The 16,991-nt window shown below is 40.0% G+C and overlaps 1 protein-coding gene across 9 annotated transcripts in view; it reads right to left on the reverse strand.

Annotated features, from left to right (window-relative positions):
- The window catches only part of CCSER2 (coiled-coil serine rich protein 2), a 133,814-nt gene that overhangs the window by 9,200 nt on the left and 107,623 nt on the right, over positions 1-16,991 (reverse strand). For 3 of the 9 annotated variants that reach the window (XM_034775346.1, XM_034775342.1, XM_034775343.1), the window contains 2 exons: positions 11,821-11,905; positions 6,788-6,827 (listed from right to left, as the gene is read on the reverse strand). The exons of 3 other annotated variants lie outside the window; for them this stretch is intronic. In XM_034775346.1, the coding sequence (XP_034631237.1) occupies positions 6,788-6,827; positions 11,821-11,905 (125 nt within the window). Of the gene's footprint in view, positions 1-6,787; positions 6,828-6,916; positions 7,014-11,820; positions 11,906-16,991 lie in introns of all 9 variants that reach the window. 3 more of the 9 variants (XM_034775345.1, XM_034775344.1, XR_004646404.1) reach the window with 2 other exon arrangements.

Consider the following 16,991-nt stretch of genomic DNA (forward strand, 5'->3'; position numbering starts at 1 on the left):
ATGGCCTGCCTAAGTCTCTCTATGGCCACGAATATCCTAGGAGACATCCAGAAGGGCTTCATTCGCTGTAGGTAAAAGGCCAGGGCCCTACAGACACTGAGGAAGTGAAGCTGCTGTTCCTCATTTGAGGCATGTGGTTTGGGAAAGGAGGTTGGCAAATGTTTGGGTTGGTTGAGGTGGAAGCAGGAAACCACTTTTGGTAGAAATTTGGGATGCAATCACAGCAAAACTTTATCCTTATAAAACATGGTGAAAGAGGGGGTTTGCCATCACGGCTCCCAGTTCGCCAGCCCTCCTTGCAGACTAGGAAAGTGACCATTATGGAAAGAAGAGAAAGGAGGCAGGAGGCTAGGGATTCAAAGGGAGAGTTCATTAATGACGCAAGGACTAGGTTGAAGTACTTCTTTGGAGCAATAGGCTGGATTGGGAGGCTTTTAGATACCAGGTCCTTCCCAAACCAGGAAGTCAAAGGGTGGGTTAAAATGGAATGATCCTCCACCAGAGGGTGGAAAGTGCTATTAACCACTGCATGCACCCTGCTGGAGTTGAGAGCAAGTCCTGACCCCTTCAGCTAGAGGAAACAGTCCAAGAGCATTGGGACGCCAATAGCCTCATGGACAATACCTTTTTGTTGGGCAGAAGATGAAGTATGCCCACTTAGCTCAGTAGAAAGCAATAGAGTCCTGTGGCACCTTTAAGACTAACCGATGTATTGGAGCATAAGCTTTCGTGGGTGAATACGCATGCGTCTGACAAAGTGGGTCTTCACCCACGAAAGCTTATGCTCCAATACTTCGGTTAGTCTTAAAGGTGCCACAGGACTCTCTGTTGCTTTTTACAGATCCAGACTAACACGGCTACCCCTCTGATACTTAGCTCAGTAAGATCATCTTCTGTAGTCCTTCCTGCTATTGGAGAGGCCCTCACGTACTGCCAATGAACATTTTTGTGCCAGCGGAGGTGTCCATCCAAAAAACCAGGCTGTCAGGTGAAGCGTCTGTGGATCGGAGTGTCTGAGTCTGTCGTTGCATTGTGTGAGCACTTCCAGAACGTTAGGAGCAGGAGTGGAGGATGTTTCAATATGCAGAAAAGCAGAGGAAACCAGAACTGGCAAGGCCAGAATGGAGTGATCAGGATTACGGTCACTCTCTCCCTCAGAGTTTGTGAAGGATTTGTAGCATGAGTGGTAGAGGAGGGAAGGCATAGTTCACCTGGTTCGACTAGTTGATGACCAGCGCATCAACAGTACTGAATGCACTTGATGTTGGTGTGAGATTCAAAGAGGTTCCTGATTGAGGTTCCTGATTGAAGTTCCCCATTGACCAAAAATGTCCATGATGACCGCGTTGTGCAGTTCCCATTTATGGTCGGTTGCAAAGTTCCTGCTGAGAGCATCGGCAATCAGCTTCTGGGTCCCTGGTACGTAAGCCACTGACAACAGGATACAGTGTGCAGTGTGTCATTTCCAGAGGTGCACTGCTTCTGCGCACAGCACTGGGGACCTTGTGCCTCCTTGCTTGTTTATGTAGTTGTGTTATACAACATGATGAGAGTGGATGGATGGTAAAAATGTGTGGCATGCCTTGCGTACTGCCCGAAGTTCCAGGATGCTGATGTGCATCCTGGTTTCTCGAGCGGTCCAAGTTCCTTGCGTCATGCGATCTCCCATGTGTGCTCCCCAGTACATCGAGTGAAGCATCTGTTATGGCAGTCACACTCGGTGATGATGGAAAGAAGGGCATTCCGGAGCAGACTTGGAGAGGGAGGTGACCTCTGGAGGAATGGTGAGAATGATGGGTCCATGGGTTGGTGCATGGGGGAGTAGGCACCTTGCAGCCATAGTTATAGACCGCGGAAGCGCAGGTGAGCAAAAGCCACGACATATGTGTATGCCGCCACGTGGCAGAGGAGGGAAAGACAAGTTCTGGCTGAGACAGAGGGGTTGGATGTCACTGAAGCGATCAGGTCCAGTAGACTTTGAAACCTGTCTTCGGCAGGTAAGTGCATGTGGAGGCCACATCGATGCATGCTCCAATGAACTCCAGGGATCGTGTAGGGTGAAAAGTTGATTTTTTGATGTTCAAACTCACCCCTAGAGCTGGGAGATAGATTCCCCAACTTTCTTTCTGGATCGCGCTTCCAGTAGCCAGTCATTCAGGTAAGGGAAGACAAGGATTCCTTGCCATTGGAGGTGAGCCACTACCATGAAGAAAACTTTGTGAAGATTTGTGGACCAGTGGTGAGTCTAAATGGGAGGGCCATGTATTAGAAGTGTTGCAGACCCACCGTGTAGGAACCATCTGTGGGTTGAGTGGATGTTGATGTGGAAGTAGGCATCCTGTATATCAAGAGCTGTAAAACAATGGCCGTGAGCATGACCCCATGGAACTTCAGTTTGCGAATGGAACGGTTGATGTGTTGGAGATCCAAGATAGGTCTCCATCCTCCTCTTTTCTTGGGCACCAGGAAATATCTGGAATAGAACCCTGTGTCCTGAAAGGCTGCAGGGACTGGTTCCACTGGTCCCTTCTGTAGGCGGGAGTCCACCTCTAGAGTAAGAAAACTGTCATGAGAGTGATCCCTGAAACAGGCTTGGGGCAGGGGCCATGGAGAAAGTAGCATTGTAAACTCAATTGTATAGCCGTGTTGAATAACATCCAGGACTCACTTGTCCGTTATCACACTCCATGTTGGTAGAAAAAGAGTTTGAAACAGCCCCCAAAAGGCAGTGGTTGGCAAAAGCGTTGTGATTCAAAGTGGCTGACGGCTCTGTAGAGCAGTGGTTCTCAACCTGCGGCCCATGGGCCACTTGCCGCCCAATCAGCACAGAGCTGCAGCCCATGATGATAAATAGATTGAGAACCACTGCTCTAAATGCACTCAGAAATCTCTCTTATGCAAGGACTGGGTGCATGGAGGGCTGCACCAGCGGACCAGGTGGACAAGATCTGTGGACCTTTGGGTGCGTCTATGGAGGTTTATAAGCTTTTTAGTGGCAGAAATGGAGAGTTCTATAGCATAGTGTAGGTGGTGGGCAGTACAATTTTCATTTTGGTGCTGGTGTATAAATGCTTAGGGATTGTGGTGTGGCTCTACAGAGTCTTTCAGGGAGTGTAAGGAATCATTCATCTTCTAGTTGAAGAGGTCTTCTTCAAAGGGAGGCCCTCAATTGTGCTCTGTATCTTTCTAGGGAAGCCTGAGGTATGTAGCCAGGATTCTCTCCTCATGACTATTCCAGTCACCATTGTACGTGAAGACATGTTCGCAGAATCAACTGCAACCTGAAGTATAGTCCTGGAGACCAACTTGCCCTCCTCCAAAATAGCCTAGAAATGTGCATGATCCTATTGAAGTAGTTTATCTGTAAAATTTGCCATCTGCCCATAGTTCAAAAAGTCATATTTGGCCATCAGTGCTAGGTAGTCCAAGATACAGAACTGAAAGTTGGCTGGGTAAAAGACCTTTTTACCCATAAGATATTGCCTCTTGCCCTCCTTGTCAGAGGGGGTGGAGCATGGATGCTGTTGTCTGGCCTGCTCCGAAGCAGCCTTGAACACCAAGGAATTAGGCAAAGTGTGGGAGAACAGAAACTCAGACCCCTTTTCTGCCCCCTTCAAGGTGGGGATGCATGTGTCCGTGGTGTGCCATTTGGAGAATAGCGTTGATCAGATCACTCTGGGCGGTTCTGATGCATGCAAGATGTCTAGTAGTTGGTGCAGATTGTCCTGCACCTCCTCCAGTGGGATCTGAAGAGCACTGGTCATTCTCCTGAGTAACTCCTGAAACTAACAGTAGTTGTTTGGGGAAGAGGAGGGCGTTGATGACACAGCCGAATCTGGGGACGACTAGAGGAACCTCTCCAGATCTGTCAGTACCATCTGAGCTGGGCTGACTGGCGTATCATCCAGCCCCAGTTCCAAACATCTACTCTATGAAGGAGAGGGTGGTGAGACACGGGATTCTTCCCGGGTTGAACAAGATGTTTCTGAAGGCCACAAGCTCCAATATGGCCAACCTAGTTGGTCCTGCTGTTGCTGCGGCGATGCCCATGAAGCCAGGTACTAGTGGCTCCTGTGCCGAGGCAAAGAAGGGTACAGTCATGGTGCTATCGGAACTCTCCGATAAGCATGCCTTCAGAATGGAAGCAACAGACCATGAGTAGTGTCCAAAACCTCAGAGTCCTGTACAAATGGGGGTGCCGACAGGACTGATGGAACAGGGTGTGCTGTAGGAACAAGACCAGAGGAAGGCAGATCCGATGTAGGAGAGAAGGCCCTCTTAACAGGTAAATGGACTGGAACTTGTGGAGACCTCATCTGATCTAGGGCAAACCGTTCATGAGGACCAGGAGCACATCAGATTCTCCACAGAGGGAACTGGGGCAGGGAAAGAGGTCTGCCTCGCTATCTACGATTCATGCTGCGCCAATGGAGCTGATGCAGGAGAGATGCAGAATTCGGGAACCAGGACTGTTCAATCTAGCGAACAATGTGCCTATTTACTTCTCGCTCTTGTGAGCCTTGGAACATGCCACTCCTTCATGCCAGAACTGGTGAACAGTGCAGTCTTTTTCTTGGATCTGGAGGAAGACTTATTGCCATGCTTATGTGCATGCTTACGTGTTTCATGGCTAAGCCCCAGCATGGGGTCCCTAACGCTGGTCCCGTCGGATCTGGATTGGAACTCGGTGGTAGGAGGTGCACTCCTGGATTGCGTAGGCCAACTTACGGGGGAGGGGAGTTCACCGGCCAGGATCAAACTGCCATCCCATGGCGACCTCCATTAGGTGTGTAGGACCCTGCCCTCCTGGGTATGGGCAGGGAAGGAGAGGCAGATACTGCACCTGGACACGATGTGAACTTCCCCACAAGCAGTACAGACAGTATTGGTGCTCGTTGCTGAGCGAAAACAAGCGAGGGCAGGAAGCGCAGACTCGGACCTCATGGTGGTGAGAAGAAAATGAAGATGCAGTCAGTCCCCCACACCCTTTAGTGCTTCGGGCGAAACCACAAGGCAATGCAAGGACGCATGCCTGGACCAATGGACTCTATTACTCCAGGTTCATGCAAATAATCCTCAGTGGAATACAATAGGGATTATCATTCAAAGAAGAATGACTACTTAACTGAGAATTTTCAGTCAGGGAAAATTCAAACATATGAATGCAAGTGTGTGTGTGTGTGTGTGTGTGTGTGTGTGTACTTAAGCATTACTATTTGTGGTACTGGATATATATTAACTTTATCGTTACGCAGCAGATTGACTTATCTAGTTAAAAAATGAGCATCATATTTAATCATCTAATACAGGTACTTGTAGTGCAATGACCAGTTAGTCCAGAGGAAAGGAAAGAGATACCAGTTTGAATTAACGTTAGGGTAATTGAAAGCAAGGCTATGGGGCAGCCAAAATATTTACACATCACTTTGTAATCTGATTCTAACAGCAACTACACTTTTCCAGTCCAGAATTGCTTCTTTTGTGCCAAATTAAAGAGTATATCTTACGCTTCATCTAAAATTCAGCAAGCATTGTAAACAACAGATGATGGGTTCTATTTATGCATTTATTTTATTGGTACCTGGATGTCACTCAGATCAAAGTGTGAACATTCAAGATTGTTTTCTTACATACTATTTATATATAAATGGGGGGGGGGGACTACTTTTGAAAAGAATTAAGTAACGTTCACAACATGTTTGTCAGTGCGAACTTATTTTTTTTATATTTGCATTTTGTTCCTTTGTAGTATACGCATATTTCCCCTCTGTTTATATGAAATTAGTAATAGACTGTGATTAAGTGATTAGCAACGAGAAGTCTAGTACCAGTTTGCCAATGAAATATGAACAAGAAAAAAAATCTAATGTCCTGTCCATTAGCAATAATAGCGTTTTACTGCATGGAACACATTCAGAAGCTTTTCATTGCTCTATATGATCGCAAATACTGGAGTCTATTTCAGGTAGTAATTTATCATGACCAAGTATAGAGGATTATACTAATAGGCTTTATATTTGTTTGATGTAGAGTGGCCAAGTGCATAGATATTTAATTATTACATTATTTTAAGCTCCTATGAATGTAGTAAAATTACTATGTAACTGAAGAAAGTCAGTCCTCAAAACTTCAAGTACAGTATGTAATAAGATTTGTGCACACATTCCACTTACAACAATGCAAGCGAAAGACTTATTTCTGTAATGGCAAGAGTGTCTAGAATTTTGCACTCATCAGTGCATTGTTAGGTTCACCAATTACAAATGATTAAATGCAATCCCTGCCACAATAGCAGAAACATATACAGCACAATTACTCTTAACTCTTGCAGAAGAAATCGGGATGGTGTCACAGCCAGAAAGAAATATTTAATTTATTCAATGAAAAGGATCTCCACTAAAACATTTGTATTAACTGAGTCACAACGATATTCCAGCACTGAGACAATTTGCAAATAAGCTTAGTGTCATTTATGAATACAAAATATTTAAGACAACGTGGGCATGAAAAAGACACAAATAAAGCACCATTACTTTAAGGTTCTTTGTGCTAATAATCTTATTATATTTAAAAGACATAGCTGTATCTCTGATCTCAATTCTAGATAGAATGTTTTTATGGAACAAATAAAGCAGCGTTTTTCTCATTAATATTTTGAAGTGGGGAAAATGGTGCAATAAATAACTTGACTGCATGCATGGCTTTGATAGGCATGCATCATGCTGGGAGCGAAAACAGTAGAGATATGCGAGGAGGAGATGGGAAGAAATCTGAAGTTGTACTGTACCACGCTTTATCACAGAAGTAATGGACTAACTTCTCAACTCCTTGCCAATGGCAAAATGGGAAAGCAGAGACAAGAAAAAAGACAAGGACAATGATGTCAGAGGACCAAGACACAACAATGAGCACTTGCCATGACTGAATTGTAACTTCTTTCCCCTTCATTTGCATGTCCCCAGCTTCCAACAAAGACAGTAGTGTGGTTTAAGAGACTGCTCTACATGTAATACCTATAGTAAGACATTTACCAAAAAAAGTCCTTACTCCTTGAACTTTAGGGCTTTCATACATTTACTTATGGTGATACATTACTGACAGTATTTAATGTAATTTGTTATAGTGAATGTGCATGCTTATAAATTTATACATACACATGTACATCACACACAAAGTGATCAAGTACATCATGTGATAAATTGCAGACCCATACAATAAACTATTTATCATGTAATTTTGACTGTTACTTTCACTGCCTATTAATTTATCTTCCCAGGGCCTCCCTTGAAACATTCAACTCCTTTGAGCAGATTTAACCAACCCCTATTTTATTTTGGTTATCTAAAATCAAACTGCGACAAAAATGTTTCTGCCCAAATGTGGAATTTCCTTCTTTCCTGTTATCCTGGGCCAGATGTGAAATATATTCTCTTGGGAGGATAAATATCCAATATTTTGCAGCCTTTCATGTGAAGAAATAATTTTACACCATCAGAAAGTGGTCATTTACAGCTCCCCAGTGTGACAACACCTGCTTCTACCCATGGAAAGAACCACAATATCAGATCTTAAAATCAGGACATTTTTATGTCTGGAAAATTTTTAGAGGTTTTTTTTTTTTTTTTAAGTTAGCTATATTGTGTACCATAGTACTCAAGGCTATAAGGGAGACTCACTTTACAGACATATATAAAACACTCCCAATTAATTTAAACCTTACCAGAAAACTTATATTAGAAATCTGTCAGATGTGTAGCATATGCAGAATACTTAATAGTACGGTGTAACAAAGGTTGCTTGGAACTCGTTTGGGATGATTTCTGTAAATTCCATTGTTTCTTCACCTGTGAGCAATACCACCACCTCAATGCATAGCAATAAAACTTTACCACGTCACAGCGTGTATTTGGGCAGATGTGTGTGTACACATATAAAAGGTCTGATTAAATCTTTGTTTGTAAATATGTTACTAACAAGTATAATCACATTTTAAATGCTTCCAGGTCTCTTGCTCTTCAAGTTTGACACTTTTCTTTAAAAAAAATACCTACACCACCACATCTTCCGTTAAAATTCATGTTTTAAAAAGTTAACTTCACAATACTGAAATCAAGGTATAAACAGCACACACCCAAATGCACTGTAGTATAACTGTGTCACAGAATATTTACAATATTTAAATCATTCCCTCACCACACCAAGCAGATAGCATCCAGGGTTCAGTAGTTTTCTGAAGCAGTCTCATTTTGCTAAGAGTGTCAGTTTGTGTAGCTTTCAGAACTGCAAAGCATCCTAAATGGCCAGTGAGGATTAATACTACTTTTAACCTCGCAAAGAAATTTACTGTTTCTTGTGGAACATCTCATGAGGTTAGGTGTGCATTTGTTTTTTTAAAAGTATGGGGAAAAAAATCAAACCTTATCATGGCAAAACACTACTGAAATAATTTATAATCAAAATGCACACAACAGCTTATTCTTGTTGATAGAATAAAGCCAGCATTGCTTTGCTTTCTTTAACCTACAATTCATATAGAGGCTAGAAAAAACTCTGACAAGTGTCTAGTAACTAAAGATGTCCTGAGAACTTGTGCCCTGCATCAGTACAATGTTATCTGTGTAACCAACCCCCTCCCCCCAAAAAACCTCTGGCTTTTCAGTTAAGTGTGCTCCTGTTGCAATGAGTACTTAAACCAGTTGCCTAGAGAAATTACAACAATATGCTTGGGTTTCAAAATGCTCTGTTAATTATTACTCTGTTTTAATCCTAAAAACTAAATCTCCAGTGTTTCTGCCATTAATGGTATGCTTCTCTGGAATCCCCAAATTTTGATACAACATTTTTAAACTGGATTGGGGAGAGTTCACAAAAACCACCCCACAGTAGTAGCAATTGATTTCTATATCATTTCTAAGAGAAAAACACTGTAGGGAACATGTAAGATTTGAGCACTCATGACACACAGTATTGGGAACTATAGGAATATAATAAGATATCCAATTTTGTTCCTGGAAATGGCATATAAACAAATCTTTTATCGGACAAATGATTACACAGTCTAAAATGCTAAATTCTAACACAGGATGTGGAAATGGTATTCAGAGTTAATGATTCTGAAATATTTACTTTCACTTTAGTGTTAACTTTCAGTAAAACTCAAAACATACACCCAACAATATGTTCACTAACATTGTGCAATATTAAGGACGGTACATTTGGCAAGTTAAGCACTGAAGTCTGTTAGCTTGATTGTTAGCGCTAACCATCTGGTTGGACTGTAAACATAATTGGATTCTAAGATTTTTGTAGCAGAATCTTATTTGTTCTATAAAGTAGCAATACAGTGGAACTGTGTAAATAACAGACTAGTTCATAGCTTTATATATTTGATAGTCTAAATTGTATGCATCTGCAAACAGACTGCTGTCGTTATCAGAGGGTATATTGTGAAGTTCTGAAGGTTGGTAAAATTTTGCAACATCCACCATTGGCAGTAGATTGCAGATGATACTTCTAAGTTAGCCTCCAGAATAAATAATTACTAAAAGAAATTGTTTGAAGAGAACTATGGGAATCAAATATCTCCCAACAGAAATATAGCTGAGTTAAACGAAGCATACATCATTTCTTCCCACAATTTATGCAACAAAACAGTGACATTAACTGCAATCTAGGCTCTATCTACTGGTGACACCAAGTCCCATACCCAGCCTTATACTACTACTTTTGGAATTACACCCTGGCAGATGCTATTTTCTGGAAATAACATTACTGTGCTACAAATAGTGATTAGATAGGGCTACAAATGTTATTCCTGGTAATGTCTTCTGGAGGGAATGCTTTCAAAAATTATGCCAGAGAGCACTGGTTTGGCAAGTGTGCTGGTAAAAATTGTATGCTTTAAGATAGACACGGAAACATGATTATTTATTATCTCCACACTTCTAGTTCCGGTATATACCTTCCTGATCAAGCCTAACAGTAAGACTTGCAGCAACAAGCCAGGAGCACCCTGACAATTATAGAAAACAGATTTATCCTTCTGAATAATATGCCTATTACACTTCATTCTAATTAGTCTATTACTGACTTTCATCTGTTGTCTTTGCAGAAAGCAAGCAGCAATGTATTCACATGTAATGACAGAGCATGTAGCCTAAGATCAAAGCACATACAAAATTGATTCTTTTAGGCCAGCTTTATACAGAATTACTGATTTAAAAAAAAAAAAAAAAAAAACTGTGCTAATGTTAAAGGAGAAAAGATATGGGGCTGAATTGCACAGAGAACAGGTAATGGAATACAGAGCTTTTCATCACTAGTTAAATGATCAGTGTGAGTAGCTGATAGTCTTAGTCCAGTTCTTAATGCATGAATGCCTGGCACGTCAGAAGTCACCATTCACAGAACTTGACTTCCTTGTTGGTATGCTCAGAAGCACTGTAAACTGAATACATGGAGTCTGATCAATCCCCTCACTTCTAAAAGTGATCCTTGCGGACTCTGGCTGACACATTGATGGGGCAGTACAAGAATTGTGCACTGCTACTGCTTGTGCTATACCTGTGAATAGAACAGTCTACTACCATTAGCAAACTTGACACCTTTTGTGAACACTAAATTACACAAGAAAAATATGAGAAAACAGGTCTGACTAGCAGCTGGAGAAGATCTGTTATGAAGAACTTAACCTTTATTCATGCTGAATTGTTTAAATGAGTATTTTTCACAAAAATGTCAAAATAGCATTTTACATTTCTTTAAAATATATTAAATGTCATAAGATTTTCCTTGTGAATTTTTTTTTACAATTATTTCAGTAGACGTTTAATTTAGTTTTAATAGTTTTCCAGGATGTAGTTTACTTTTAAGTTTCACAGAAATTTAAACATTAGTTTGCGTTAATAACTATACATATTTGTTTTCTGTAGTTTGGATCCAAACACAGTCTTGGGTATAGCTGAGCATCAGCAAACTCACTGTAATTTGCAAATTATAGTAAATTTGTATGAATAAAGTGTAATCTTTAGTAACTGGTTATATTTCTTTTGCCATATCCAGAAGATCATTCAAAATACTGAAGCTCAAAAAAAAAAAAAAAAAAAAGACTTACCATTTTTCTATTATCTATATAAGCACACAGTTGAAAATCATCAGTTTTCTTTTTTGTATTCCAGATTCAAGGCAATAGAGCAATTTTAGCTCCTACTTTAGTTCAAGCAGTAGCTAGCACAAAAGCAACATTAGTAAATCATGCATGCTTTGGAACAGCCATTCACAGCCCGTCCGATGTCTTTACACAACAAATATTTTAGAAAAAGAAATATTAGTTTAAAAAAAGCCATCCTAAAAAATTATAAAAAGCCCTCTTTCTTGGGTTGCGGTGAGAATGACCCTATTTTTCTCACCAAGATTTTACTAAGGTACACATTGCATATATGTATACAGATATATGTATCTGTGTATGGACACATGCAGAGTTTGAGTGAAAGACCACACACAAACAGGACAGTGTGATACAACCATAGAAAGGAAGGGAAATACAGGAAGCAAGATATATGTTAGACTAGATTTGAAAGAAGGGCTTATTCAGGTTGGTCTTAAGAACAAATATATTAAATCAGCTTTGAATAACTTCTATAAAGATTTAACTTGTAGCTGCTAGTGACTGCAGGAAGCACTTAGGTTAGGCCACAGACTGTCGTATATGCCTGTAAATTTCTGCTGGGAAAGGAGGACACTACATGATCAACAGTGCGTGCAAAGGGAAAGTTTCTACTGGAACACAGTGAGGGAAATGAGTGAGAGGTACAGACTCACTCTGTCTGCGGTGCGGTGGAACAGTCCGAGGGATGCCCTGGAATGAGCCCTGCCAGGGAGAGAAGGAGGGAGCAGAATACCCACCCTGTGCAGAAAGAGAGGGGGAAAAGGTATAATAAAAAAAAGAGAACAGGGGAAAATAAGACACCAAAAAGCCACACTGATCCTTTTTCTAATAAATACAATATTATTGCCATTTATAATTCTTCTCTTTTGCTAATCTTAACACCACAAATTACTAAAACCATTAGCAAACTTAGACAAGTTCTGATTCCCTCATTAGACTAGGATCCCTTACGCTGTCATACAGGGGGAAAGTATCAGTGATCCCGTGGTTTAGAAAAATCTCTATTTAAAATATATATATTGGCATACCTTTTGCATAATGTGGTTTTAGTAGTTAATTTTTTATGCTGAAAATAGCCCCAACTCAGACAAGACAAGGAAAGAATCGTTTTTTCATATAACATTTATAGACAAAAAGTTCTATTTCAAAGCACCTCGATGTAAGTCGGAATAAGCCTGTTCAACCATTTTATTTTATTGTAAAGGCATATGAGCTTTAGCTTGCAAGAAATGTACTAATGGAGAGAAGGTTTTCTGACACGCTTAACTGTGGGCTTTAGTCCGCATCCTTCAGATCTCTGTATGAATGCGTAAGGGCATGAGTGAAGTTTGCCAGGGTCTTTATGCCTTGCTGTAGGTAGCCTGAACTCTTCATTACTGGATTGTAATGTCACAAAATAATATATAAAGCGATCTTAAATGCTCTCTGAAAATGCAAGATTTATTCTGCCATATCCCTAGATGGTTATTTATTTGGCATACATCAACAACACTTACAACTGCATTTCAATACAAGTTCTTTGTGGACCTAGATGATATGCTGGTGACAGTCTCCTATGACAACAAAAATTTTTTTTTTTTTTAATGAAGCCCAGCATTTTCTCCATAACCTTACCTTTAAAAGAAATCCATCCAAACTGGAATTTCTCTCTCTCAAGTCATGAAATAATCCAGGCTTCCTACCACAACCCACAATCCAAGTTAATTTTCTATCAACTATGTCTAAAATTAAAACTCAAAACTTTTGTTTTCACAGATTGTGTAGTATGGAGACATTAGTGTTAAGACTTCGAGAAGACTCACCACTATGAACTGGCAGCTTTTACTAACAGACAATGGATATAAGATTAAGAAACTGGAAATAAAATTTGTATACCAGAAAGAAAAGTGATTTCCAGAATTTCTCAAGAGACAGATGATTTTTCCCCTGAAAATCTCTCCAATTTTTGAACTGTTGCAGTACCAGGCTTCCCTTTCAAGATATTTCTACAAAAATACTCTTCTTTATTTAGTCCAGTGATAGTCTAATTATGAAGATGATGATCAAAAGGTCAAGAAACATTTTGACAATCTCATTAATTTCACTTATTGCTATTCAAATTTAATTATAAGAATGTCAAAAAGCTGCAGGTTGAAAAGTATTGTGATATCACCACGTGTGTTTGATCAATATTTAGAATTTGCCAACAACCTCACCTTTGGGGTCTGACATCAGACTGTAAAAGATTATTTTTCAAGAGGTGCTGCCTGAGTATTCAGAAACTGATGAGATAAAAGTATCTAAGAGCTGATCATATCAAACACTTTTTAACTTACAAGGCCATAGCTAGACACACTGAGTATGTAAACACTTATGGAGTCTTCCATCAGTGGTCGTTAAGGCCCACACAGGCTTTGGCCAAGGAGTAGACTGTTATATGATGGCAAATTCTGCTTGCTGGAGGTTCAGCAATGTTATCGGCACAATATGGACTGTATTCACTCATGTCGGAATGAGAAAAATATTCCCATAAACAAGGTACAATCAGTGACAGAAAAATTATTAAAATGTTAAGACACATGATGTCCAACAGCTGCATACAAAAGAATGAAACATTTTCTACAATCAGTAGGAAAAAGGCCATCTAAATACACAGTTCAGAGCTCACCCTAGCCGCTTCACACAGGTAGGCCCATGAAACAAATTTTCACTGACTCCTGTCCACGGTTACTATAATCTTAACAATGTTGACAGGGCTGGCCTTATGAGGATCTTTGATTTTGGTGAAGGAAGGTGAGATGTTCCTTTCAAGTTAGTTACATTTGGATGTAACTCATTTAATATAGAGTTGGGAAGATTTTGGACCCCCAATTTCTTCAGGAGAAATTAAGCTCAGCTGTTTGTATTTGGTTCGTGTGCGGTTAACAGATTTAAACGTGAACTGAGCCTCTGTAGGAATTTTTCTATAGTAAGGTGATTTTTAGCACTTATGTAATACTTTATAAAAATGAATTGCTCAATTTTGTAGGGCAGGTTATTATTATTATTAATCCCTATTTTACACATGGAAAAACTAAAGAAGAAAGGTTAAATGATTTGACTAAGGCATAACAGTCGGAGTTACAGCTAGTCTATTTTAGATCTGGACCTCTACTATAAAGATTTCCTGTTTTGAGTTATTTACCTACACATTTTTGGTCAACTGCTGGAAGTGGTTATTTAAAGCATCTTCTTAGTGTGCCAAACAGGATATTAATCTTGCTCTGGGAAAGAGCCCGCTGGGTGTGGTTATGCTAAAGGTTTATTTTTGGATAAAATGTGCTTAATCTCATGAGACGGGACAGTCTACTAACTCCAAATGTCACAACATTTATTTTAGTTTAAGTAAATATGTCTTGCTGTTTTCTAATGTAGTTTTAATGGGTTTATACATTATATTGTATACACCATCGTCCAATTTTAAATAAAGATGGAAAATAGCAAAGAAGATATTTTAAGGGGACATTGTCAAGACAGAAGTTGTGAAGTGAGTATTTCAATAGCTAATGGGAGAGGAATTTTGCTTTTTAACAATAGCATTTACAACTAAGATGTTTCAGCAGACAACTACTTAGCCATACTATCTACATAATGATTCACTGGAGGGTGGGAAAAAAAAACAACAGAAACAAAGAACATCTGCTGAGAAGACAATGCCCCAGGCAGCATAAAACAGGGAGCAGAAAAGATCAAAAAGGCTGCTGATAAACATTTCTGTTTGGATTACAGCAGATTTTGCAAAATAATAACTTAGACAGCCTGGCAGTGCCTCATTAAATATGGAAAAAAGTCATATACAGGCTGACAATCCATGTCCTAGGGTTTAGCCCAAACAGGATTACCTCATTATAAACTTCTTAAAACAAGCAGGCCACCCTGAAAAAGAAAAATGGAAACATCACTTACCTTAGCTTCTCTAAACGTGTTTTATGGATTTTCCTGGATCACAGAGCCTTTGTGCGAGAGACTGGTGAAACTTAAGCTACTGTAGCTCAAGGTTTCAGGGCAGTCATAGCAGATAGAGTATAAACCAACTGCCCTACGGGCTGTCATGTGCCTCTCCCTGCTGAGTAAAATGCTGTTCTCCAAACGCCCCAGATATGTTCATTGATTGCATGGGAGCAGAAACATCCAGAAAGAAAAGGCAATTCAGCATAATCATCGTAAAATAAAAGATAAGCCTCAGAAAAAAGCAAAAGGTATGAAACAAAGTAACCTACATGCTCTAAATTGAAGGGAGTGGGCCAGTGGAAGTCCTCCCCAAAGATGCTGCTAGCTTCATCCCCTACTTTTCACATAAGAGCTTGGTCTTGACCACTTACGAGATCGGGTAAGCTGTAAGGGATTTGCCACATCCTTACAAGTCAAAAACAGGGCGTAAGGGCAAGGCAACACTCTTGAATGGCAATTCTTGGGCCATGTAATTCCCAATCATGCCCCTTGTCCACTTCTGGACCAATATTAACTGAAAGTTAGCTGTTTTTGGCAAAGAGCTAGGGAAAGTTAGGATCCTCTCTTGCAGAGTCACTACTGTGACTCTTCCACGTGAACATTCACTTGGCATCTGCAGAGTCCTGAAGCTCATGCACACTCAAATTATAGTCACCACCCTGATGCTTAGCCTTTCCTCACTCAAGGGGCTGGAATAGCTGATGGGGTAGGGATGAGGACCAGAGCTTCTTAAGGAAGCTTTATGCAGCATGGATACTGGCTGTGTCATAGAATCATAGAATCATAGAATATCAAGGTTGGAAGGGACCTCAGGAGGTCATCTTGGCAGAGGGAGGCACATGGCTGCAAGTTGGGGAAGTAGCTTCTATTCTTCCCCATTTACTGCTTCAGGATAGAAAAAAAAAATACTTGCGAGCTAGAAGAGTTCCTTCATCAGTCTTATGCCAAGGAGCGGAGACCCAGGAGTGATAATCGTGCACAGATTGTATGATTAGCAAATTTAATTTTTCTGTTTCTTAGGAAGTACTTACAACTGTCCTCATAAATACAAGTCAAAAATTTTGTCATCAACAGATTTTAAAAATGACAAAGAATAGGCTTTACAAATTCTGTATCTGTTTAATATTAAAGACAGTAAGCCCACAGTGTCTTGAATCAATGCATGCAATGGTTAAAGACCAATATATTTAATCAAAGTATTTCTAGCAAGTTTGAACTTTCATAAGTCAAGTGTTGAACACTTTTTAAAAAAGGTAAACAGACTGTAAATTTAAATTTTATATTTGTTCTCAGGGACTGAATACCTATTGCTACTTTCAACAGAAAGTTACCTTGCCCTGACTCCCAAGCACAAAGTTCATTATAAACCAGCCTTGCAAAATTCTACTTGCCCACTTTCCTAAGGCATGTAAAATATATATATTTTTTCATTATTGTTGTAAAATAAATGGTAGGTAAGGAGATTTCATACCTCCAGTGGTAACCTCCCCTGATAGTTTTTTGAAGTTATGAACTATCCTGAAATTATGCCAGGGCAGGGAGCAGCCCATGTATCTTCAATAACCAGAGATCAAACTACATTGAAGTTATTGGCCATTACCCCAATCACAGTTTTTAATTGTGGTAGCTAACATTAAAAATAAGACTAAAAATATAACTTTCCTTTGTTGTACCTAGATGCGCCGAGATTCATAACAGCCAGTGATCTTACATTATATATCATATCTGCTGCAAGATCTAGGCATGTTGCAGCAATTTGAAGACAGAAATACATTGGAAGCTAGGCTTCTGCTATCTTGTGCATTAACATCAAGCCCTTAATATTAAACAACTTCCTATGAATTACCGTATATAC

Source organism: Trachemys scripta, chromosome 7, assembly GCF_013100865.1.
Source record: "Trachemys scripta elegans isolate TJP31775 chromosome 7, CAS_Tse_1.0, whole genome shotgun sequence".
Classification (NCBI taxonomy): Eukaryota; Metazoa; Chordata; order Testudines; family Emydidae; genus Trachemys; species Trachemys scripta.